This window comes from Phyllobates terribilis, unplaced genomic scaffold (genome assembly GCF_046119375.1).
Source record: "Phyllobates terribilis strain yellow unplaced genomic scaffold, ASM4611937v1 Scaffold_5__5_contigs__length_657084704, whole genome shotgun sequence".
Taxonomy (NCBI): Eukaryota; Metazoa; Chordata; class Amphibia; order Anura; family Dendrobatidae; genus Phyllobates; species Phyllobates terribilis.
The window spans coordinates 40470246-40496457 of NW_027362765.1; the positions used below are offsets into that span (position 1 = coordinate 40470246).

Genomic DNA, 26212 nt, shown 5'->3' on the forward strand with positions numbered 1-26212 from the left:
TTTTGTTGTGGCTCAGCAGGAGGACTGTGTTAAATATTAATTACGGATATTCATTTTATTCTGAATTCTGTACCATACATTGCATAAGATTGCATCAGCCATCTTGCTAGGGTTTCTAGATGACATGCGCTATTTGTGTATTTTTAGTTCAGTGCCATATGCAGAAGAACAGGTGCTATATGATCGGCCTATACAATCCCATGTTAGAGACAGGGTGGGTTCTTACCATTTCACAGGACACTGGACGAGAATCTATGTGTGAAGGAAACAGCTGCTGATGTAGGCCCAAGGAGACACGTGCTTTACCCGGACACATGGTGTCATCCTGACACTCGTATTGGACACATGCAATCTACCATCCAGAATCCCAGGGAAAGATGGGTGAATCTCAACAATTAAGATAATTATGGACAAATGGACACTCACTTTGTAACTATTTAATTATTTTATGTAACTAATGAAAACATTTTTAATGGACAATCCAAGAATAAATCGATACTTTTTTTATAAGAATATTGTGATATAGTCTGATCGATCGCATCTGATAAGTCCTTGATAGAAAAAAATATACAGAAATAAGTATTTTTTTACAGACTGGTATTCAATTCAGTCTTACCTCCTGCTGAGGTAACAGTCAGATCAATCAGTGCACTGGAACCTCAATGTTTTTTTGTAATTATGTTATTCATCCCCATTTTGGTGGATTTTCTAAGATAAGTTCTGAATGTCCTGGGGTGAAGGTCGCCTTACAGAAACATGGGGATGTTACAAAGTTTCATTGAATAAAGACTTAGGTCCATCAAGTTCAGCCTTTCTCCACCAATTATACATTTGTTGTCATTAAATTATCTATAACCCACAATATTGTGTACTGAGGAAATCATCCAGCCCTTTTTTAAAAGTTGTTATAGTGTCTACCATCAGGGCATTACTGCCCTTACTGCTGTATGGGGCCCGGTGAGCAGAGGGGGCCAAGCCCAGTCAGGGCTCTTCCTCTTGTTCTTCTGCTCACTGGGCCCCAGGGTGTAACAAATTGCTGTGCGTCAGTGCTGGGAGCTTTCCAGGAGCTCCACAGCCATCAAACTACCTGAACGGCTGCGCAGATTCAGCTCCCTCCGCCTTTTCCAGACTTCTGGTCAGGTGATGGCACGTCTGCGATGACGTCATTTCATATGCACTGTCATGTACGCGCACCACTGGCCTTTGCCAGGACAGCAGAAGCGGAGCTGTATCTGCAGGGGATGAAAGTATGAAAATGATGAAGTGAGGGGTTGAAGGGGGACTGCAAATGATGAAGTGAGGGGACTATAAATGATGAAGTGAGAGGGGGATGGGAATGGGAACTGCAAATGATGAAGTGAGGGGGTGGGGGACTGCAAATAATGATGAATTTTGAGGGTGGGGGAATTATATGATAATGTATTGAGACTGGGGGATGGGGGACAGTAAATGATGATGGAGGGTGGGGGAGGGCAGTTGATAATGAATAGAGGGTGAAGGTGGGAGAGAGGACATAACTTAAAGAATTGGAGCGGAGGGGGGGCGTGTAAACAATGAATCGGGGAGCTTGAGGTACAAAGTGGGGGGGTGTTGAGGATAATGGAGTGTGACTGGTAATGAATTGTGGGAAAGAGTACAGGTGCTAATTAATTTAGATATTTATTGGATGGGGAAAGAGGCTATTTATAGTTAGTGAGGGCACAGTGGTGGATTACAATTTATATTTGGAATGGTGACTTGCATAATAACTAATGATATTAATGGTGGGTGTACGTCTGTATTCAGCTGTGTAGAATGGCAAAAGTGGGGAATGTGCTCTGTAAGCGGTGCTCTAGATAACTGTTTTATTTTATGCAGAGACGAATCTTGGCTGGAAGAAGTGATGGCGGTCTGCGCTGGATGAAAAGCGAATATCTTCAACTAGAGACATTACCGGTGAGTCAGTGTATTACCTGTACACTGACACTATATACTATATACAGAGCTCCTGTGTATAATGTCACTGGTGATCCTTTTATTACCTGTACACTATATGGACAGCTCTTGTATATAATGTCAGTGGTGTTCTTTGTATTACCTGTTCAATGACACTATATACATAGCTTCTGTGTATGATATCACTAGTGATCCCTGTATTACTTGTACACTGACACTATATACACAGCTCCTGTGTATAATGGCACTTAGCATTTTGTTTTGTTTTTTTATTAATGATCAGTGTTGTAATATTCGGTCACTAAGTGGTGGTATAATGTGATCTGGCCATGGTGTGACAGTATTTATCCCTTGTATGTGGTATTATTGGTCATTTTAAAAAATGTATGTGACACATTCTCTTAAAAAATATACCTAAAAAGAGTATTGGATATTTTAAGAAATGTTTAATAGGTTAGAGTAGAGTAGGACCCGGTTAAAAGAGTCTACCTTGTCGTGGTGGCGGCTTAAAAAATCTTTTGGCCAAAAAAAAAGCTGATGGCTAAGTATGTGATGTGGTGTTTGATGGGAACTGTTAATATGTGATTGGTGAGGACATGGTGCAGAAGTGAAGTTTTTCCAAGAGTGGGCGGTGGGACGGTGATTCGAGGGGTGGAGGCGGAGTCTCAAGGGGGCACGAAAATTTTGCCAGTATGGGACCCTGAAATTCCTGGTGGCAGCCCTGTCTGCCATTACTACCTCTTGTGGCAGGGCATTCCACAGTCTGGCTGCTCTAACTGTAAAGAACCCTTTCCTGTTTACCAGAATGGCCATTCTTTCACCCGTATTGAGTGCCCCCTTGTCTTTTGTGGTCTTTGGAAGGAATAAGTCAGTTAGAGATAGTCGCCATCGTGCTCTCCCGAGACCCCCTAGCATCCCCTAGGATTAAGAGTAAATCATCGGCATACAATGCCACCTTCTCTTCCTTGGTCCCATATTTAAATCCAATTATGTCAGACGTTTTACTAATTACTGGCGCAAGAGGTTCAATTGTTATTGCAAACAATAAGGGAGACAGCCTTCACTTGTATCTCTGTGTAACAAGAATGGATTAGACAGTCATTCACTCTCGTTTTGGCCTTTGGGTCAGAATAAAGTAATTGTACCCATTTTATAAATTTGCCACAAAAGCCCATCTGATACAATGTAGCCCAGCCATTCTACACTGTCAAAGGCCTTAGCGGCGCCCAAAGATAGGATCACCCTTTGACCAATATTATCAGCCCTTTCTTACATATTAATATAAAGCCTTCTGAGATTGATTGCGGTGGACTTATTGGGCATGACCCAGACTGACCGGGGCGTATTATTGAGATTAATTTTGAAAGTCTGTTAGCAAGAGGTTTGATGTCTACTGTTAAAAGAGATAAGGGTCTATAGGTTGCCGAAAGCTGGGGTCCTTGCTTTGTTTAGGTAATACTGTAATTATGACTTCCTGCATGGACGTGGGCAATGATTCCCCTTCAACACATGAATTGTATACCTCCAGTAACACTTGTAATAATACATCCTTATATCACTTATATACTTACACTGGAACATCATCCATTATCGTTGGCCATTGAGCTCAGTGCCCATTCTAGCTCTAAATTCTGAGTCTAAGGAAAGGACCGGGAGCTGAGCTTTATCTAGGAAGGTCTGGATCTCTTCTTCTGAGGGTTTAACCTGAGAAGTATACAGCTTTGCACAGTATTCCTCCAACACTTTCAGTATGTCCACTGTGGACTGTACCACATTACCCTCCCTAGTCTGCAACCTGGATATAAAGGCGCAGTCCCTCTGGGTGACTCCCTTCTCTTCAAAATATTGCATGTTTTGAAACAGCTTCTTTCTTCCTGCAGCCTGCAATATTACCTGATTCAGCATGTCCTGATCTTTCAGCCTGTTTTGTGCAGCTGGTAGCTGATGTCAGATATAAGACCCTGCATCAGTTAATTTCAAAGAGCTAAATCAATTCTCAACATAGAGGAGAATGTGGACGAAAAACAGGAGCAGTGGTATACATTAGGATGATGGGCTCTCCAAAGATCAATTAAGGCTGTCTTCGTAAGTAAGTGACCAAAGGGTTACAATTGCCTTCTACCATCTTAGCTTCATGCCTCCTTATATTCCAGTATATTATTAAAGTCCCCTATTCTAATTTGGGGATTTGTAATAAGCCGGCAATAATAGTGAGAATATTATGTATGATTCTACAAACTTACGTACTGACCCTCTGTATCTATTACGACTGTAAGATACTCACATTGTGCACTAGGATGTACTAATATACTGACCTCCCAAGAGTATGGAGAGTGCGTGGAGTGATAGTCGGCCTGAAACCACTTTTTGTTTAGTAGATGAAGTTTCTCAGAGGTAAGATGTGCTTCTTGCCGACAAATCAGAGCAGGCTTTTCCGTTTGAAGATACTGAAAGATTACTTGTCTTTTAAGACTAGAAGAAAGATCCCTTACATTCCAGCAAACTATTTTCACTGACTGCGCCATATTTAATGTAGTAGATATGTCATTACCAGTATTCTATCAACATAGCATTTCCGTTTTACATAGCTAATTAACTGCATATTATAAGGTTGCGGGCAATAAGAATATGCCCAGAAACAAAAGGAAAAAAAAAAAAGAGACCCCCCCCCCCATATAACTCCAACTATAACAGGCAAATATAAAATACCTTTCTCCAGGTAAGAGTGTGGGCAAAATATTTCCATAGTTGTCTCTTTTAAAGTAGAAAAAATGGTGGCTCAGTCACTGTTGAAGGTACGTAAGGGAGAATCCCACCTACAACTTAAGTCTCCTTGGGGGATAATTTAACCCCAATTAGGCATAAAAACTGTGATATAATCATAATAGAACCTAAAAAAAACATTTGTAAAGAACTGTCCAACAAGCAGGGACACACGTCTTCCCATATACTCACGGATCACCATATTTTTGAAGAATTAGGGTTTGTACCACAGGATCTTCAACTTGTGATATCAAGAATTTGATCCCGGTGTATTTGCCTCTCATTTATATCCATCCAACGAAGGGCTTCTTTTGACTCTTGAATAAAGTGCACAGTACCTCCGGCTACCACCCTTAACTTGGCAGGGTATATCATTGAATATGGAACGTGCAGATCTCTCAGATGTTTTTTGTTATTAAGGAATTTGGCTCTTTGTTTCTGCATCTCTATAGAATAATCTGGAAAGATTGAGACTTTGGATCCATTAATCATTAGATCTGGGTGATCTCTTACCTGTCGCACGATAATATCTCTGTCCTGGTAGTGTACAATTTCAGCCAGCACAGGTGTTGGTGGAGGCTCAGGAGGAAGAGGACGGGTCAGCATCTTATGAGCTTTTTCTACAACCTATAGGGGGGTTAAGATTTTAGGCCCGATTATTAATTTCAGCCAGTTTTAATAGAATTCAGGAGAGGAGCCTTCTATTTCTTCAGGCACACTAATAAGTGATATATTGCTGCGCCTTGATCTATTTTCAAGGTCATCTGTTTTCACCAACAGTGCTTATATTTGCTGTGTTGCAAACCTGTTCTCATTGCTTGTATCGGTTATCTGATCCTTAATGGCACTGACTCTGCCATCCACTGCCCCTGCTCGGTTTTCTGCAGTTTGTGACGTATACTTGTTATCTCATCTTTAAAGACCACCAAACTGTACATTCAAAGCAGACAGAGAGGATTTACATGTACCACTGCCATGAAAACTTATTTTAAAGAGGTTCCTCAGGTACCTGTATGTCCCTATGGTCTAGATTAGGCTGTGGGGCACTGAGCACTGTGCCACATGCAGTTTTGTGGTCTTTTCGACTCTCCATAAATGTGGCTGCCTCTCCCATCTCCTCCTCACTCAACTCCTCCACTCTGGATCCCGAGCACAGGTGCGGGATAGCTGCTATAAGAAGGCCACTGTCACCTGCTGAGACCTGTGTTTCTGTGCAGGCAAATTACTCCAGCCTGGCCACCACTTCCCTCCTCCTCGTCTCCCCTGCTCAATCTGTCTCCAGCGTGACGACCGTGGTGTCATCTTGGAGCTTAAAGCCTACTTCTCCTGCCGTCTTTCTGTGTCTTTTCCTAGTCATTTTTTTTTCCCCTGGAGCAAAATACCTCCACACTCAGAAAGTTATCTGTTAGATGTATGGCAATTTTCAGGATGATCGTTAGGTCCTATATCGGATAAATGGCTAGATGCTCGGCAGGAGCTCCTCGATCTACTTGTTCGCACATGCCATCAATGTGATTGCCCCTTACTTGGTCTCCAGGGTGGATATGTGGCGCCCGTGTCTATAGAGCCACAAAATGCCTGCATGTGTAATATAATTCATATATATTGCAGCAATAGTGAGGAATAAGTTCTCTGCTGTTTTCATTACCTACATATATTGTTACTCGATCCCTTACTGGAGGATTTTGCACTTCTGCCAAATCAGGAATTTGTGCACAATCCCTTAGAGGGGAGGAGGTGCTTTATTGTAGTTTGTAGTGTGTGAGGAAGGAGCAGCATCATGGAGTTCACTGTGCAAGAGAGAGAAGTCTGCTCTTTGCATTTTTAAGCTGCACAAGGCAGGGTCCCGTCCCTAGAGCACAGAGACTTCCAGAGTCTGTGCTAAACTGTGAGCTTGCTCGGTCTTCATATAACGAGCAGTGAAGTGTTTTCCCGGGAGCTCAGTAACCGCATGGAGTCAAGTGCACTGCTGCAAGACAAAGTGAGTGTTCTGACAGGATTCATGTTGCCTGCTCGCTGGAAGGGATCACAGATCAAGTAACTGTTTACCTTGGACTCCTGGGGATCCAAGGAATCGTCTAACAGAGGTAAAATTAGCAGCAGCACAACCTCACAGCAGTGAAACTGAACCCTCACCATGCAGGCCGGTCCAAATTCCTGTATGTGAACTGTACAGAAGCTGTTGGAGCTGTGTGCTGGATTCCAGTAAAAGGTACAAACTGGTTATCACCCTGTCTCAAGCTGATTATTTCCTGCTGCGCCATTCCTGTTCCATCTCCCCTGGGAGCCAGCCCAGGTTGGGAAGGGTTAATCATCTGGTACTGCTCATCACCAAACTCCCAGGGGCCCTCATCAGTGCCCGGCCATACCAGGCCGAGCATCCCAACTGACGTCACAAACCTTTTTATTATTTTATTAACTCCCCCACAATTGATAAAGACTGGCGTGCGCCCCCGGTCAGACCATACCAGCACTCGGACCGCTGTGCACCAGTACCGTGACTGCAGAGGCCCTGTCGGGGCAGTACAGATACACAAAAGTACTGCTGCCTTCTGTGCGATTGGTATAGTCGTGCAAGAGAATATTACTACAATAAAAGAGACTGGCCTCTCCGACATTCACTTAAACAAGGGAGTAAAACTGTCCTGGATCCAGACGTTGTTGACCCACCTAGGCAATGGTATTATCAAAATCTTATCAAGTTGGGTCTAATGAAGAACTTTGTAAAGGCAATGGATAAAAATGTAAAAGCACTCATGCATTTCATTGATAAATTTCCAAGGTTAAGTGAAGCAAAGATAAAAGAAGAAGTCTTTATTGGACCTCAAATTCATAAGCTTCTTCAAGATGAGGAGTTTCTTTGTTTGTTGCAGGGTAAGGAAAAGGCTGCATGGTTAGCATTTGCATTAATGGCAACTAATTTTTTGGGAAATTCAAGAGCAGATACATTAACTATGAAGAGTTGGTGTTAATTCTCCTCAAAACATTTAAGGATCTTGGCTGTAACATGTCCTTAAAGATGAATTTCTTCCATTCTAGACTGCTCTCCACCAAACTGCGGAGCAGTGAGCGACGAACATGGTGAGATATTTAACCAAGATATTGCGGCAAAAGAGAAGATATCAAGGAAAATTGAATCCATCAATGCCTGCAGATTACTGTTGGACAATTGTAAGAGATGATCCGAAGCAGGAGTACAAGAAACAAGCAAAAAAGAGTTGTCACTGAATGAGGACCAAATTTTGTAGTGCAATTTTAGTGCTGTTTATAATTCGCAATAGTGTTTAAGACAGGTTTTAGTTATTTGAATGGTTGCTAAGCTTCCTCTAAATAAATATCAGAAAATTGGCATTACAAAATATACTGCATCTGTATATTTGCAAAAATAATAACGTTTCAAAGTACTGAAACATTTATGCACTAATTACATGCAGCAGTAAAAGGAAAACTTCTTTGATATCATAGAGACAACTAAAAATTTTCATTGTCCAATTTGAATTCAGGAGGTCAAAATCATTAAGAAATGGCTCATTTCATAACTGAACCTGACAACTTTTGAAAATATGTAAAGCGGTGTTACATGATCTGAAAGGTCATTGAGCTAGTCGGGTGGAAGGTTTTTCAGCTGCTCACTCAGGACGTGCAGCCTCTGTGCAAGTCCCGGTACCTTCCTCTCCTGCTCTGCACCAATCAGATAAGTGTGGGGCTGGAGGAGAGAGCAGTTCTCTCACTGATCAGGAAGGACACTGTCTCATTGTTCTCTGTCACAGGAAGTTGCCTCCAGTCTATAGGACACACTCACTAATTAGCAAGAATCTTGCTAAAAGTGTGTCTTTCCAAGTAAAACATTTTCTACATTAACAATATAAAAAAGTCTTCTCTGTGTGACTTTTCTGATGTCTATTAAGATGCACTTTCTGGTTAAAACATTTCCCACATTCTGAACATGAAAAAGGCTTCTCCCCTGTGTGAGTTCTCTGATGTTTGATAAGACTTGATTTCTCAATAAAACATTTCCCACATTCTGAACATGAAAATGACTTCTCCCCTGTGTGAGTTCTCTGGTGCCTAACAAGACCTGATTTATGTGTAAAACATTTTCCACATTCTGAACAGGAAAAAGGCCTCTCTCCTGTGTGAGTTCTCTGATGTATAACAAGACTACATTTACGGTTAAAACATTTCCCACATTCTGAACATGAAAATGGCTTCTCCCCTTTGTGAGTTTGAAGATGTGTAACAAGAGTTGATCTCACTGTAAAACATTTCCCACATTCTGAACATGAAAAAGGCTTCTCTCCTGTGTGAGTTCTCTGGTGCTCAACAAGATCTGATTTCTGGTTAAAAGATTTCCTACATTCTGAACATGAAAAAGGCTTCTCCCCTGTGTGAGTCCTTTGGTGCTTAACAAAATTTGATTTCTGTGTAAAACATTTTCCACATTCTGAACATGAAAAAGGCATCTTCCCTGTGTGAGTTCTCTGGTGTATAACGAGATTCCATTTCCGGTTAAAACATTTCCCACATTCTGAACATGAAAATGGCTTCTCCCCTTTGTGAGTTTGAAGATGTGTAACAAGAGTTGATCTCACTGTAAAACATTTCCCACATTCTGAACAGGAAAAAGGCTTCTCCCCTTTGTGAGTTTGAAGATGTGTAACAAGAGTTGATCTCACTGTAAAACATTTCCCACATTCTGAACATGAAAAAGGCTTCTCTCCTGTGTGAGTTCTCTGGTGCTCAACAAGATCTGATTTCTGGTTAAAAGATTTCCTACATTCTGAACATGAAAAAGGTTTCTCCCCTGTGTGAGTTCTTTGGTGCTTAACAAAATTTGATTTCTGTGTAAAACATTTCCCACATTCTAAACATGAAAAAGGCTTCTCCCCCGTGTGAGTTCTCTGGTGCTTAACAAGATCTGATTTCTTATTAAAACATTTCCTACACATGGAACAAGAAAGTCTATTCTCTGCTGTGTGAATTTTTTGATGTTTAACAAAAGACTTTTCAAGGGGAAAACTATTTCCATATTCTGACAGTGAAAATGGCTTCTTAGCTTTAGGAGCAGTTTGCTTTTTAATGCTTATTTTGTGACTTTGATTTTCCTTAGTAGTCAGTAATGAATCAGAAGACGGGACCTGTTTCAAAGGATCAGATGACAGGTCTTTGCTGTGAAGGGATGGTGGTATATCTGGAGTAAAGGTATTCACTTCAATAGTATCCTGTGGGATCTCAAGATAATCTGATTTGAAAATTGAATATGTCAGCTGTCCCTCTGATCTCCTGGTACAGTCATCTGCTAAGTAAACAAAAAATATTATATGCGAATAAAGTATTCATGAAATTTATATTTTTTAACATTTCTACTTAAACTGTTGGTACAAATGGCAAAAATATTGAATTATTCACCAAGACAACGACAGTTCACAGTCTAACAGAAAACCTCATAGCATGAACCAGTAGGGCGTGGTGTTCAACTATTTGTTCATTCTGCCTCCCATATATGGCATATAAATCCACCAACAATGTTATGTAATCAAAAATGATACCAATAAAAACTTCTACTCATCTCACAAAAAAACAAGCCCTCACTCAGGTCCATCATCTGTCAATGGAAAAACAGATGTTTCCACATCATTAGTGGTTCAAAGGCTCTTGAAAAGCAACATGGCTTCAATAAACCAATCCAGCAAAATTCGCTCTTCCAAAGTCAAACATGCTCCTTACTTAACTCAAATGGAAAGCATCACACTCTACTAAAGCCGGAATCTGCCAGATACAGCCGTGGTCTCCTCTGGTTCAGTCCTCTGTGCTCAGCTCCCGGATTGTGTATTTCGTTTCTTCTTGTGATTCCAGCCCGTTTACGGACTACGCTTGTGTCTTCTGCATTTTCTCTGCCCTCCTGTTTCTGAACCGGCTACCTGACACCTGACTATTCGTCTTGTTATCTCACGTCACAAAACAGCAGGCAACACTGTATCCCAAGCCTAGGGGTCTCTGTCTAAGTCCAAATCCATGTAGAGGGGTTAAAGGGTGATGGGCAGAACCTTAACCCCTTAAGCCCCGGAGCATTTTCCGTTTTTGCATTTTCGTTTTTTGCTCCCCTTGTTCCCAGAGCCATAGCGTTTTTATTTTTTGGTCAATATGGCCATGTGAGGGCTTATTTTTTGCGGGACGAGTTGTACTTTTCAACGCCATTACTAGTTTTACCATATCGTGTACGGGAAAACGGGAAAAAAATTCCAAGTGCGGTAAAATTGCAAAAAAAGTGCAATACCACAGTTGTTTTTTATTATTTTTTTTTTACCACGTTCACTGAAAGCTAAAACTGACCTGCCATTCTTATTCTACAGGTCATTCCGAGTTCATAGACACCAAACATGTATAGGTTCTTTTATATTTAAGTGGTGAAAAAAAATTCCAAAATTTGGTAAAAAAAAAATAGCGCCATTTTCCGAGACCTGTAGCGTCTCCATTTTTCGTGATCTGGGGCTGGGTGAGGGCTTATTTTTGCGCGACGGGCTTACATTTTTATTGATAACATTTTGGGGTAGATCCGATGTTTAGATCGCCCATTATTGCATTTTATTGCAATTTTGCGGCGACCAAAAAACGTAAATCTGGCGTTTAGAATTTTTTTCTCGTTACGCCGTTTACCGATCGGATTAATTCTTTTTTTATATTGATAGATCGGGCAACTCTGAACGCGGCGATACCAATTATATCTATGTAGGTTTTTTTATATATATATTTTATTTTGAATGGGGCGAAAGGGGGGTGATTTAAACTTTTATATTTTTTTTTTATATTTTTAAAAACTTTTTTTTTTCACTTACTGCATGCTTCAATAGTCTCCATAGGAGACTAGAAGCAGCAACTGTCCGATCGGCTCTGCTACATACAGGGGACCAGCAGATCCCCTGCATGCAGCAGAAATGGTCCTGTGCTATGAGCGCCGACCACTAGGTGGCGCTCATAGCGACCAGATCATGACAACCACAGGCGTCTGCTGCAGACCCTGGGTTGTCATGCCCATCCATCGGTGACCCGCGATCACGTGACGGGGTCACCGATGGGAGGGACTTATGACGTGCTACCCGGAAGCGCGCGTTAAATGCCGCTGTCGGAGATTGACAGCGGCATTTAACATGTTAACAGCCGCGGGTGGATCGCGATTCCACCCGCGGCTGTTGCGGGCACATGTCAGCTGTAAGAATCAGCTGACATGTGCTCGGTTCAGTGAGGGCTCAGCGCAGCAGCCCTCACTGAACGGGGGGTACGCAAATGTGCGTACTAATACGGCAAGGGTTGTTAAGGGGTTAACTATAAACAATAACACATCTATTGAAAAGATTTATGTGGCTCTGTAGCTCCTGGCAATTTAAACTATTGTAAGGGACAATACTTTCTGTCAGATGAGTTTCAAGAAGAAATATACATTTAATGAGAACTTTTTATAATAGAGAAGAGCTGAGGTGTCTTAAATTTAGATCTCGGGCTTTTGGACGAGACAATGGAGACCTTTTTTTTAAAGACTACCATGGAGTTACAGACTCACAGTGAGGCAGGCCAATCTCACCACAATCAAACTATCATAGAGAATGAATCTGTAAAAAAAGACAGCATAAAAAAACACGTTATATCCCCAATAAGAACGTATGTTTCGGGGAGAACTCCAACACTAAACCGGAGTTGCACCTATTTATGATAAACCGTTGGAGCTACTATGAGTACAGACCAAAAGAGTAGAGAAAGTATTATTGTTCCCTATTTCAGGAGAGGTTGTATTTGAATTCCTTAGGATTGATAATATAATTTATGACGTGGAGTGAATCAATGAAACCATGCCAACACATCTCCTGCAGGCATGAATAAATGTATATTACAGCCATCAGACAAGCACAGCTTAGAGATATATCATGGCACAGGTGTAATGTTTTTTATGTAGTTTATTGCAATCGTGTTTAAAGTTATTTGGTTTAAAAAGAAATTGAAAAGTCAGGATAAAGGGAAACTCTGTTGTTATTGTACAGAAATTCACACTTGACCCTCACTGCACGTTTAATGTTGTCGATCATAAAAGCAAAGTTTGGTCATAAAGACTGGACCTGTTCTTGTAGGGACCATATGAGCACATTCAGCTGCACAGAAGGGAGAAGGTAGATTCTTCTAATAAGGTATCAGGGTTCTAGGAAGCAAACAGCATCATTACCCTCAGCTTTCTCTTATAGGCCCATCATAATATTTTTCTTCAAGTGATTTTCTAACTTGTCAGAACATTCTGTGTATGCTGTCATTTAGCTTTGTAGTTTACAGATCTGGGCAGGTAAGAGTCAGGATCTTCTAATTTCAGTTGGTAGGTGGATCTTCCAGGTTGTATGTTCTATAGAAAAAGGCTTTCAATGCCCAAAGTCATTTGAACAGTATTTGGTGGAGGAGAATATTGTGGTCTAGATGCAAAATGGTGATCACACGATTGTGATATGACCAGACTACACCACCAATAAAGCAGTCACAGCCGGTGACGGAGAAGAATCTGTGACTTCTGCACTTAGTGGTTACTTACTCACCTGGGTAGACATATGTAGAAATCTCCTCTTTACATCTCTCATCACCCCTCACATATGTCTCTGTAGAATTAATATGAGTCAGCTCTTCACCCTAAAACAAATATTGTAAAAGTCACAGACAGATAGAGAAGTCACATCTATGATCAGCTCTAATCCTGCCATCTCCACAGTTCTCATTACACAAGTATAAAACATATAATACGGGTGGATAAAACAAGACCGAACCCAAGACCTTCACAGCCGTCTACACATTGTAGGGGAGATCTCATGACACCTTTTCTCCATCTACCTGATGATCCTGAGGAATATTGGGATCTTGTTGTTTACAGTCTTGTGGAAGAAGAGGATGTGGACATCTCTCTGGTGTTGTCCTCTTACTGGATAGATCTGAAGGAGACCCATACAGGAACTGAAATCATTCTTTACATACAGATAATTGTAGGACGTGTGTATTTATTCCTGTTTATTACCTGGTGATGTGAGGGGCTGGGGAACCTCCATTATGATGTCCTTGTACAGATCTTTGTGCCCTTCTATATACTCCCACTCCACCATGGAGAAATAGACCGTGACGTCCTGACACCTTATAGGAACCTGACATATACAATGATACAGTCATCCCTCAGATCCCTTCATAGGTTTACGGTATAATGTCCCAGCAGTGTCACCTCTCCAGTCAGCAGCTCAATCATCTGGTAGGCAAGTTCTAGGATCTTCTGGTCATTGATATCCTCATGTATCAGGGGGTGAGATGGAAACCCCATGATTAGGCCCAGAGTTCTTCCCCATCCATCAGACACAGGGGCCTGAAAGCGCTCACTAGTGGTCTTCTTCACTACTGTGTAATCCTGGTTATGGAGAGACACATTAATAAATCTCACTACAGATATTTCCAGAGTCCTCACCTCTCCAGTTCTGTCCATCTGTTACTCCCATAGAAAAGAATGATGTAATGTGACGTCATCAGAATCTCTCACCTCTCCAGTAAGCCGGAAGAGGATCTCTAGGGTGAGGTGTAATATTTTCTCAGCCATCTTGTCTCTGTCCATATCCATCTTTGATTGGTAAATCTGGAAAATTATCTTATATAGAAGATCTTCATTGATAGGATCTGAGATTAAGATAAAGATAAGATAAGATATACTTTATTTATCCCGGAGGAAATTGCGGTATCACAGCAGCAGAACACAGATCTCGAACATGACACATATGATAACATAACATTTGGAATGCTTTAGACATTGCTTTTCAGACATTTGTTAAACACCCCCATAGCTGTTGGAACAAACGATCTCCTGTATTTTTCCTTTTTACACCTTAGTTGTATTAGGCGATTGCTGAATGTGCTCTTCTGTTTCGCAAACAGTTCATAAAGCGGGTGTGTGTTGTTGCCCATTATAGCTCTGCACTTCTTCTTAATCCTATCCTCTACCACCTCTTCAAAAGTCCCAAGCTGTAGGCCCACCGTCGCGCTAGCCTTCTTTATAAGTTTGTTGAGCTTGTTGGCGTCAGCAACACGCACACTGTTACTGTGATTGCAGAGGTCTGAATAAGAAGAAGATGATAAGCAGATGTAACATCATAAAAATCCTGTGTAATAATACAATTACTGGAGATATTAAGGGAAACATATGAGGACATTTATTATTTTACAGTTTTTAGTTTTCTTCTTTACATCTACTAATAAAACCTATATATTTTAGGCCACATACAACAAGCAGTTTCTTCCTCAGAGTCTGGACCTAAATATGTTTCTCATAGACTCATCTTCCTTATTGCTAATTCTCATCTCAATTACCGACACTGCAATCAGCATTAGCAATACTGCAGGAGATATTCATTACACGTGACATGAGAAATAACTACTTCATGATGAGGACTACATCTTCATCTTCTACTACGGCTCTAGAAACATATTTGGCCAGAGTCCATCACTGACTACATCACCATCGGCCGTCTATATATTTCCCGTCTTCCCCGACTATCATCTTCTATCACGTTAGATCTCATGTCTGATTCAAATACAGAAGTTTGAGGCATTTCTAAAAGCTTGTTTGTAAGAATACGAAGACAGAAGTTATTTGATACCAAAGTCTCCATGTACAGTGTTTTATGGGGTTTTAGTTCTGGCCTTAGGCTTTCCTATATTACAAGAAAAACACCAGAAAAAAGCAGATATTAAAATGTTTCAAAAGAAAATTTGTACCAACAATTCTTGTAAAAAGAAAAAAAACATGCAAAAAGCATCAGACACATTTTGTTACTTTTTAACATGTTAAACATCTGTTTTAAAAGAAAATAACTCTTTTGGGCACCAGAACATAGATGTACACTGGAGGGATGGTACAGGTGCTGCTGCAACAAAAATCCTGGCAGTTTAACCACTTGCTGCTGTCAAAAGCAAACATGGCATCTAAGAAGGTTTGACAGTTTTCGGCTCAATGCCCCTCCTCCCCCAAGTACTCAATAGTATGGGGCTGTCTAGTTACTACTATACTTAAATGCCTAATAATGGTGTCTGAGCCTGCAATGAACGAAAGTCTATTAAGCCAGGCCAGAAGCAGTGTCCAATAAGTTACTTTTTAATACCCCCATAAACGTTAGACTAAAGTTGCATGAATGTACTAATTTTGGGGGGTTTGGTCGACTATATAATGTATTTGAGGGCCTCCCAACAGATCATATCAGGGCAGAGAACGATCTGGCATCCTGAATTTCAGAGGCCAATCGATATGTTTTTCTTGAAGATAATTCTCCACTAGAGGAGTCAGGAGCAGGGCTGTGGAGTTGGAGTCAGTGTCCATTTTGGTGGGAGTCAGAATCGGTATAAAATGGACCAACTCCTAAAATATATAATAAATTGGGTACAGTAGTTCAATGCAGTTTGTGGGCAATATTTTTTTCATAAGAATTTGGGAAAGTTATGAAATGTCCTATAAATGTCTGTCCTATTCCTGATCTAAGGGTCTAGACTTTTAGCGGAGATGAATCTGTGCTACAGTCAATTTATCACTTAAACATGAGCCATGTATGAGGGAGTCGGTGTCATGGAAATTCAGGAGTCAGTGGTTTGGCTTACCGACTCCACAGCCCTGGTCTGGAGGCGACTCCTCATACAGACCACAGGAAAGCTTTGTGTGTATGGTGGAGTCGGAAGAGATAGCCATCTGCCAAATGACCATTCAGCCACCACTTATCTCATATGTATTGGGCTGTAAGTATTACATTGACAGGCAGTGATAATACATGGCACTAAAGTAGTACAGTGCATCAACTGAGCAATCAGAGGCTAGTATGTTGTATGATCGCACTAAGGAGAGTTGTTTAACCCCTTAGTGAGGAGCAAATTTTGACCTTAATGACCAAGCCAAATTTCACAATTCTGACCACTGTCACTTCATGAGGTAATAACTCTGGAACGCTTCAATGGATCCCACTGATTTTGAGATTATTTTTTAGTGACATACTGTACTTCACAATCGTGCTAAAAAATTTTTTGATATGACTTGCGCTTGTGAAAAAAACTGAAATTTGGCGAAAATTTGGAAAAATTTTGCAATTTTCAAACTTTGAATTCTTATGATCTTAAATCAGAGAGATATGGTTAATAAATATCATTTCCCACATGTCTACTTTCCATCAGCAGTTTTTTAAACACTTTTTTTGTTAGGAAGTTATAAGGGTTAAAAGTTAACCAGTGATTTCTCATTTTTACAACAAAATGTACAAAACCATTTTTCTTTTAGGGACCACATCGCATTTGAAGTGACCTTGAGGGGTCTATATGACAGAAAATAGCCAAAAGTGACACTATTCTAAAAACTGCACCCCTCAAGGTTCTCAAAACAACATTCAAGAAGTTTATTAAGCCTTCACGTGCTTCACAGGAACTGAAGCAACGTGGAAGGAAAAAATAAACATTTAACTTCACAAACATTTTAATTCAGACCCAATTTTTTTTATTTTCACAAGGGTGACAAGGGAAAATGGCTCGGAAGGGAAGAAGCACCGTTTGACTTTTTGAAAGCAAAAATGGCTAGAAATAAGAGCGGACACCATATTGCCTTTGGAGAGCCCCTGTAGTGGGGGGTTTCCACTGTTTAGGCACAAGTGCGCCCATTTTGTAAACTACACCTCTCAAGGAATGTATCTAGATGTGTGGTGAGCACACAGAATCCCCAGGTGCTTCACAGAAGTTTATAATGTAGAGCAGTGAAAATAAAAAATTCTATTTTTTTTTAAACAAAAATGTAATTGTAGCCCCATTTTTTTCGTTTTTACAAGGGTAACAGGAGAAATTGGAGCCCAAAATTAGTTCAGTTTCTCCCGAGTACGCTGATACCCCATATGTAGAGATCTATTGTTTGGGCGCATGGCAGGGCTCAGAAAGGAAGGAGTGACATTTTGGAAAGCAGACTTTGATGGAATGGTCTGCGGGTGTCATGTCCCGTTTGGAGAGCCCCTGATGTGCTTAAACATTGGAAACCCCCAACAATTGACCCCATTTTGGAAACTAGTCCACTCAAAGATTTTATCCTGAGGTATAGTGAGCATTTTAAACCCACAGGTACTACATCGAATTTGATAACATTAGGTCGTCATATGGAAAATTTTCATTTTTTTCACGAAAATGTTGTTTTAGCCCCAAATTTGTAATTTTAACAATGGATAATAGGTGAAAACAGACCCCTTAAATTGTTACACAATTTCTCCCAAACGCGATGATACCAGATATGTGGTCAAAAACTTCTGTTTGGGCACATGGCAGGGCTAGGAAAGGAAAGAGAACTACTTGCCTGGAATAAATTGTGAATGCCATGTCGCATTTGGAGATCCCCTGACATGCGAAAACAGCAGAACCATCCCGCCCCCAGGTGACCCCAAATTTGAAACTTCACTGCCTATGGAATTCATTTAGGGGTGTAGTGAGTATTTTGAACTTATAGGTGCCTCACAGAATTTTATAACATCGAGACATGGAAATATGACACTTTAGTGGTAAAAATGTAATTAGTGTATTTGCTGTATATTTTCATGGTTAATAGGTGAAACTGGACCCCATAATTTAATGCACAATTTCTTCCAAACGCGGTGATGCCCCATATATTGTCAGAAATTACTTTAGGGCCACACATCAGGGCTTAGAAGGAAGGAGCGCTATTTGGCTTTTGGAGCGCATATTTTGCTAAAATAGTTTGCGGGTGACATTTGCAGAGCCCCGAAGGTGTCAGAACAGCAGAAAAATCCCAAAAGTGACCCTATTGTAGAAATTACACCTCTCGATGAATTCATCTATGGCTGCAGTGACTATTTTGCAGCATCCACATCAGGCTTTTTTCTGGAGAATTGCAAAGCTGCCAGTTTAGTACCCACACATTGTTCCCTAGTACAGTGTAGTGCCCACATATATTGTAGCACCACCATACATTGTGCCCAACTTGTGCTTCTGGCGATACGCACCCCGTAAATTGTTAAGTGCTCTCTCCCCACAACAATAACACCAAACATGTGGCCGCTTATTGTGGTTTAGGCACAGTGGGACTCAGAAAGAGGGGAGAATTAGGATTTGGAAGCATAGAATTCACTGGATTTGAGGGGGCAAGAGCCATATCGCTTTTCAGTTTGTTCTACCAGTAACGTGGGAACCCCCTATAGTTCCAGTGACAGATGACGGACCTGAGTGTGGGCTTGTTTTGTGCGGGATAAATTGGGGTTTTTATTGGTAACATTTTGGGGCACATAATATTTATTGTTGTATCCAGGATAAGGCTGGGATCTCAATCTTGTGTTGAACGCTGAGCACTTACCGCGGGTTTCCGTGTAAATTCCACAAAAATGCAATTCAGACAAAACCCCCAGTAGAACCACCCACTATAACGAGGCAGATGGAGACACTTTGGGCTCCATTTGGCGTCTGCTCCGGTGGTATCCATCTTTTAGGCGTCGCCCACACTAAAAAAACACCTAAAATAATGGGAGACCGCTGGAACACAGACCAGTCCAAAGTGACTCCATCGGCCTCATAAGTGAGTGGGTTCATCCGGGGTTTTGTCTGAATCGTGGTTTTGGAGAATTTACACGGAAACCCTGATGTAAGCGCTCAGTGGAGAGCGCAGGATAAATGTAGGTCGGGCCTTATTACAATTTTTGGGAGGTAGAATGAACAAATAGACGGCAGTACAAGAATAATTCTTATTTTTGCGCCATTTTCCATGCGGTATAAGTGATAAGGCGGATTTATTCTTCGGGTCGGTGCGATTACGGCGATACCAGATGTGAAGAATATTCAAGACAATCCCATGACCATCACTGTGCACTACGTGGCAGGTTTTATAGAGATCTCCATGTACAGTGTAATTCGACAATGTTGCTTGCAAAGGAGGGGTCTGACAGGCCGTGAGTGACAAAATCTCCCACCAGCAGCTGTGCAGCTGCTCCAGCCCGGCCATGTGTCCCTTTGTTTAAGAAACTATAACTCAACACCGAGTTATGGGAATACAATATCTCTCAGAGATAAACCAACCCGATTTTTGGGAACCTGGGATAATGGGGAATATCACCCTAGCTCTAAGCACACTCCAGCGCCTATGGATGAGGAGATACCCAGCACAGCCTTGCAGGTGCCCCTAGGACCCCAGTGTTTGGTATCCACGCGTTGCAGGGGCCCGGCGGGATCTGATGTCACCAGAACCAGCTCCCTAGGACCATCCAGTAAGGACGTATGACCCATTTTAGTTTTGTGAGTTTCTTAGCTAAGAGACCAGGAGTCAGGAGTGGGAGTGATCCAGAGGGGTTAAGAACGCCAGGAGCCCTGGCGCCATCGTCTTTTTCCAAGGGAGGTCGGGACGTCAAGTCATGTGGGAAAAGTCCTGCAACAACAAAGAGAAGGCCCACAAACCTCCCATGTGGCAGCCCTTCCCTCAAAAGCTAGGCCTTTCCATCTAACCAATAAATGCCTTGTAATAACTGCTTTATATCTTTTGTACCCATACTTTCGTGTTTGCAACTCTGACCACTGTGTATTTATAACCCTTATGTATATAGTGTACTGTTTAGTGTGCCATTATGGTGATTAAATATATAATTTAACCCCGGGCTGTTCTTTTATCTCGATCCACGAACCTTACGTCCATTGTTCGGTCCAACGAATACGCTACAGGGCTAGTTTCTAGCCCGATATATGTCTGTTCTATCAAATAGAAACTGGTGGCAGCTCTTCCAGGCCGACCAGGCTCGGCTTCACTGGAGCTAGTGAAAGAGCCTCTCAGCCTGTCAGGGGTGTGAGCGAGTGTGGTGCCACATCAGTGACTGAGTAGGCCTCCTCTTCTCACTCCCTGGTGCCTTCATGTACTCATGTGGACAGGTGGTGTCTGTGCAGAATGGTACCAATCTGACCTTACGAGTCCTCGAGGGGGGTGCGGAATGTCACGTAGGTGCAGAAGGCAGGTCCGTACCACGTGCTCCGTCTGATGTAATTATGACATCAGGCGAGTGGCGGGCTGTGGATCCATCACAAGTGGTTGCAACACCGAGATTCTGCGGGGTCTCCCTGTTGCCATTCCTTCACACCAGATATTTTTTTTAGGTTTTGCAGCTATCACACAGTAAAAATGTTTTTTTTTTTATAAAAACAATTTTTTTTGTCTCCATATTCTGAGAGTTGTAACTTTTTTTATTTTTTGGCGAACAGAGCTGTATGACTGCTTATTGTTTGCAGGACGAGTTGCAGATTTTTTTTGGTACCATTTTGGGGCACATATTTTTTTGCCGAATGAGCTATATTAGAGCTACTAGCCATTAGCTATTAGTGCTTGTTTTTTGCGGTTTGGTGTTTTCATTTTGACCATTTTTTTTTACATATGACTTTTTGATCGCTTTTTATTCACTTTTCATGTGAGTCAGTATGATGAAAAAGCGACGTTTTTGGTGTGTTTTATATATTTTTCTTTTACTGCGTTCGCCAAACGGAATAAACGTGCCAGTTTTATAGAGCGAGCCGTTCTGGATACGGCGATACCAATTATGTGTACTCTTTTTTGTTTATTTTTGTTTTCTCACAAACACTGCATTTTGAGTGGCGAAACAGCTTTTCGTGATTTGTGTGCATTTTTTTAAATATTTAATTTCACTTTTTCACTGTGGGACATGTATAATTTTTATCACAGGTCTCCTACACTGCAGTACTCGTGAACTGCAGTGCATGAGAGTAGTCAGCTTATAGTTGGATCTCACTGGCCACCGTACCCTGGGGTCATCACATGACCTCAGGGTACCATGGTAACCATCGGGACCCGCAATTCTCATCGCGGGGGTCCGATGGCTACAAAGGGGGCCTTGTGACCCCCTTGTAACAACTTATATACTGCTGTCAAGTTTGAGAGCGGTATTTAAGGGGTTAATTGGCCCCAATAGGTTGCAAAACCGCAAGGGGCCGATATTGCAGGGTGTCAGCTGTCATATACAGCTGACGTCCGTGGGAATTGCTGCCACTGGGCAGCAATATTCCCTTATTCCCGATTGCAGTTTTAAAATGGCAATGAGGGAATAAGGCCCTTAATAACTGCCATTTTAATGCATATCAAAGGGGTTCAAAAAGTTTTAAAAAAGGTTTAACGTGAAAAAAATATCAGTTTTAGCAACAAGAAATATCTGTCACTATAGGGTAAACAGAGTCACTGCCCAATGTTTGTTAAGTCACGTCCCTAACAACTTTATTATACTCTATTATCCTATACACATCGACATAGAGAGAAATCACAGGTCCCACAGCAATAGCTGTACTTGGGCCCCCAACCTCAAAAGGGAAAAAAAAAATAGATAAACAAAATATATACATACACACACGTATATATTTCGCAGAGTCATATCTCCCAACTCTGCAGACCACATGCTGCTTTTGTACTTGGCAGGTCCACACCAGATGATATGGAGATGAATGAGGGAAAACAAAGTCCAAAACTATGTAGCAGTATATAACTTTTGTTACAAGCTACAACAGTCCAGTAAACTATTATGGGAAGGCCCATCATCACCTGTGGGGATCATACGGGTTGAGATGTGTCGCTACAGCCCCTCAGAGCTAATCTCAGCTCCCAGTTGATTTGTGAGGACCTCACTTGCTGTGGTGCATGTGTACAACTACTCACTAGTACTCTCAAAGTCCATTCAATGAGGGCCACATACTCCTTTCTATGGCACTGCATCTTCAGTGTCCATAGGAGAACTTGTGCCCCAGTTTGGCAACACTGTGGCTTCCTCTCTAGTATAGACAATTATTTACTTAAATCCTGTTTGTCTAAGATAAGGAATCCTTCCTTAACTTAATCCCCTTTAACTAGGCCTACTGTCCACCCAGGGCAAAGTTCTGTGCCATCTAAGTAGGCCTCCTGGCCTCAGCTAAGGACATCACCCTGCTCTTTGTCTCCACTATGCTCCCTGCTGGAATCCGGATTCATATTGCCATTATATCTTTGCTTTCCTTCAAAACTTACTATTTGATGTCTCCGTCCTGGCACACAACATCATATAAATTCAAGTCTGCAACAAGATAGAATGAAGGTCTGTATTTCTCACTTGCTTATCCAGATCTGACTCATCACCAGGAAATTGTTTTCCTGTGTGCCCATGTAGCTGAGAATGAGGGTCCCCAGACAGTATGATTGCCACCACAGAGTATGATGCCCCCACAATTCCTGACATATATAAAAAAGAAAAACACACACACTACTCAACCAATTCCGCTCCTGAGGTATTCTACTCCAGTCTGTGCAGTGTGAATACTGAGGCTCCAACCTACAGGTGTGATGTAGTGAGTGTGACGCCATTGTGCCTGCAGTACAAGGAGTCTTAGACTCACAGGGGAAGAGTGAATAGAGGATCAGGGAGCTTTTGACTCCCTGATTCACTATTCTATTCAATGGTTTCACCGTCATGCGAATGTGGATATCACTGAAATTGTGATGATGGGTAAGGTGAATGTGCTCGGTGCCGAGCCCTATCAATTCATGGGCAACATAGCGGCCACATGGGCTGCCGCTATGGATGATACGGCCCTGGCAACTAGTGTGTGGTAAATATCTCATAGGTCCTGGGTTCATTAGTATCTACACCAAGAATGGGGCTAAGTGAGTATTCATTAGCTGCGAGGTAGTTGGTGGGGTGGATGGTACCATATAGTTTGCAATACTGTGGAAACCCCCCCTAAAATAAAATCTTAAACCTTTATTAAATATATACATTAAAAACTGGACTAACAACAGATACACTTATACTAGCAAAATTACAAGCTCAATGGCTTGTTGTGGATGTATATAAACAGATGTAAACAATGATGCTTCTGAATACAGTCACTACCTTACCCTATACCGTACTTAAACAAACCCGATACTGTCAAACTGTGGAGGTTTGCACCCTAAGGAACGACAATGGCGCCCCCGCTCACAGGTGGCTGTCCCTCAGATCAGAAACCCTAGTTAACTCTGATATATATATATATATATATATACACACATATAAAAATACACTGATACATTAAAAAGGACCAGATATACGTCTCAAAATATATACAAAGTAAAGGGTATGGTACTCATCACAGAATGTTTCAACTAACTACCTCAACGCGTTTCCCCAAAAGGTTCATCAGGAGGCTTGATACAGGGATGTTTATTCAAAATGTGCCTAATACCTAGGTGTCCATGTTTAAATATCCCACTTCACCTCTAGGAATGGGAATGGGTCTCCTAGTCTCGGGAGGGGTTTTGGATGAATTGTCATAGGACATATAGAATGGATTCTGTCTAGAATAATGTACTGCGCCTGTGCTACCTCTCATGTGCGAGAGGTCTGATAATGTCCATCGCCTAGTCTGCATGTCCATTAGTGATGCGCTTTACACTGAAACACCAGATAAACTGATTAACGCCGCGCCACCCGTGAGTGCACATGCCCGTAGTTATGTGTTCCACTCTGGAGCGTATAAAGGCCTATATGTGTCCGTACCATCACCCTTGTCAGTAGATAAAGTAACATACGGTTAGAAGCTTTGCGTTTGTGCGTTGTATCCAGTCACCTGATTACAGGGGCATAATGGGGGCATTACACTGTCTGGGGGCATCATACATGCTGCATAAGGGGCATAATGGGGGCATTACTGTGTGGGGCCAAGAAAGGGGCCCTGTACGTGAGAACAATACGTTTCCTCACTTCCTGTCTCCATAGTTGGGTCGTATGTATCTATTACAGGGAACAGAACAAAAACCTTATGATTCTTATAAAGGGGCAACACAAGACCCCAAAAGAGTCTCCGTGCTGAAGGGGTTAATGCGGCCTGCGCCCAGTAATGGGGGATCTCCACATACCTCCACCAGCAGAGCCGCCACCACATATATGGCTGTTCTGTGCGCACAGGACCTGTGATGAGGTCACAGGAGGGGAGGAGTCAGGGGTCACATGATCAGGGGCCTCAGTGGATGCAGGACTCTGCTGTGCTGGTTGTCATGGTGCTGGATGAGATGAAGGTTATGTGTGGGGTCAGGAGGGGTTTACAGTGTGGATGTAGCAGAGCCGTGTGTGTACGAGGTGTACGGAGCGGAGCCGTGTGTGTACGAGGTGTACGGAGCAGAGCCGCGTGTGTACGAGGTGTACGGAGCGGAGCCGCGTGTGTACGAGGTGTACGGAGCAGAGCCGCGTGTGTACGAGGTGTACGGAGCGGAGCCGCGTGTGTACGAGGTGTACAGAGCGGAGCCGCGTGTGTACGAGGTGTACGGAGCGGAGCCGCGTGTACGAGGCGTACGGAGCGGAGCCGCGTGTGTACGAGGCGTACGGAGCGGAGCCGCGCGTGTACGAGGTGTACGGAGCGGAGCCGCGCGTGTACGAGGTGTACGGAGCGGAGCCGCGCGTGTACGAGGTGTACGGAGCGGAGCCGCGCGTGTACGAGGTGTACGGAGCGGAGCCGCGCGTGTACGAGGTGTACGGAGCGGAGCCGCGCGTGTACGAGGTGTACGGAGCGGAGCCGCGCGTGTACGAGGTGTACGGAGCGGAGCCGCGCGTGTACGAGGTGTACGGAGCGGAGCGTGTACGAGGTGTACGGAGCGGAGCCGCGCGTGTACGAGGTGTACGGAGCGGAGCCGCGCGTGTACGAGGTGTACGGAGCGGAGCCGCGCGTGTACGAGGTGTACGGAGCGGAGCCGCGCGTGTACGAGGTGTACGGAGCGGAGCCGCGTGTGTACGAGGTGTACGGAGCGGAGCCGCGTGTACGAGGCGTACGGAGCGGAGCCGCGCATGTACGAGGCGTACGGAGCGGAGCCGGGCGTGTACGAGGCGTCCGGAGCGGAGCCGCGCGTGTACGAGGTGTACGGAGCAGAGCCGCGTGTGTACGAAGCAGAGCCTCGCGTGTACTAGGGGTACGGAGCGGAGCCGCGCGTGTACGAGGTGTACGGAGCGGAGCCGCGTGTGTACGAGGTGTACGGAGCGGAGCCGCGTGTACGAGGCGTACGGAGCGGAGCCGCGCGTGTACGAGGCGTACGGAGCAGAGCCGCGCGTGTACGAGGCGTCCGGAGCGGAGCCGCGCGTGTACGAGGTGTACGGAGCAGAGCCGCGTGTGTACGAAGCAGAGCCTCGCGTGTACTAGGGGTACGGAGCGGAGCCGCGCGTGTACGAGGTGTACGGAGCGGAGCCGCGTGTGTACGAGGTGTACGGAGCGGAGCCGCGCGTGTACGAGGTGTACGGAGCGGAGCCGCGCGTGTACGAGGTGTACGGAGCGGAGCCGCGCGTGTACGAGGTGTACGGAGCGGAGCCGCGCGTGTACGAGGTGTACGGAGCGGAGCCGCGTGTGTACGAGGTGTACAGAGCTGAGCCGCGTGCGTACGAGGTGTATGGAACGGAGCCTCGTGCGTGCGAGGTGTACGCAGCGGAGCCGCACACATTAGAGGTGTACGGACCGAAGC

At 43.2% G+C, this 26212-nt stretch overlaps 1 protein-coding gene across 4 annotated transcripts; it reads right to left on the reverse strand.

Moving 5' to 3' along the window:
* Positions 1 to 551: 551 nt before the first annotated feature.
* On the reverse strand, positions 552 to 24701 carry LOC141270635 (uncharacterized). Of its 4 annotated transcripts, XM_073680713.1 has the most exons (8): positions 24626 to 24692; positions 14734 to 14813; positions 14246 to 14379; positions 13937 to 14116; positions 13739 to 13862; positions 13558 to 13655; positions 13269 to 13359; positions 552 to 9997 (listed from the first exon to the last, which is right to left on the reverse strand). In XM_073680713.1, exons 3-8 carry the CDS (start codon positions 14321 to 14323, stop codon positions 8556 to 8558), a joined length of 2013 nt encoding a protein of 670 aa, XP_073536814.1. In that variant the 5' UTR covers positions 14324 to 14379; positions 14734 to 14813; positions 24626 to 24692; the 3' UTR covers positions 552 to 8555. The 4 variants fall into 4 exon arrangements, with proteins under 4 accessions (XP_073536814.1, XP_073536815.1, XP_073536816.1 ...); XM_073680714.1 differs by lacking the exons at positions 14734 to 14813; positions 24626 to 24692 and adding an exon at positions 14585 to 14721; XM_073680715.1 differs by lacking the exon at positions 14734 to 14813 and having other exon boundaries at positions 553 to 9994; positions 24626 to 24701.
* Positions 24702 to 26212: the final 1511 nt, after the last annotated feature.

Coding starts and splice junctions, on each gene's coding strand:
- LOC141270635 (XM_073680713.1), bottom strand. CDS start 14,323: ATGGATATGGACAGAGACAAGATGGCTGAGAAAATATTACACCTCACC. Junction 13,656..13,738: donor CCAGCCCCTCACATCACCAG/GTAATAAACAGG, acceptor GGTCTCCTTCAG/ATCTATCCAGTAAGAGGACA. Junction 13,360..13,557: donor ATATTCCTCAGGATCATCAG/GTAGATGGAGAA, acceptor TATTTGTTTTAG/GGTGAAGAGCTGACTCATAT.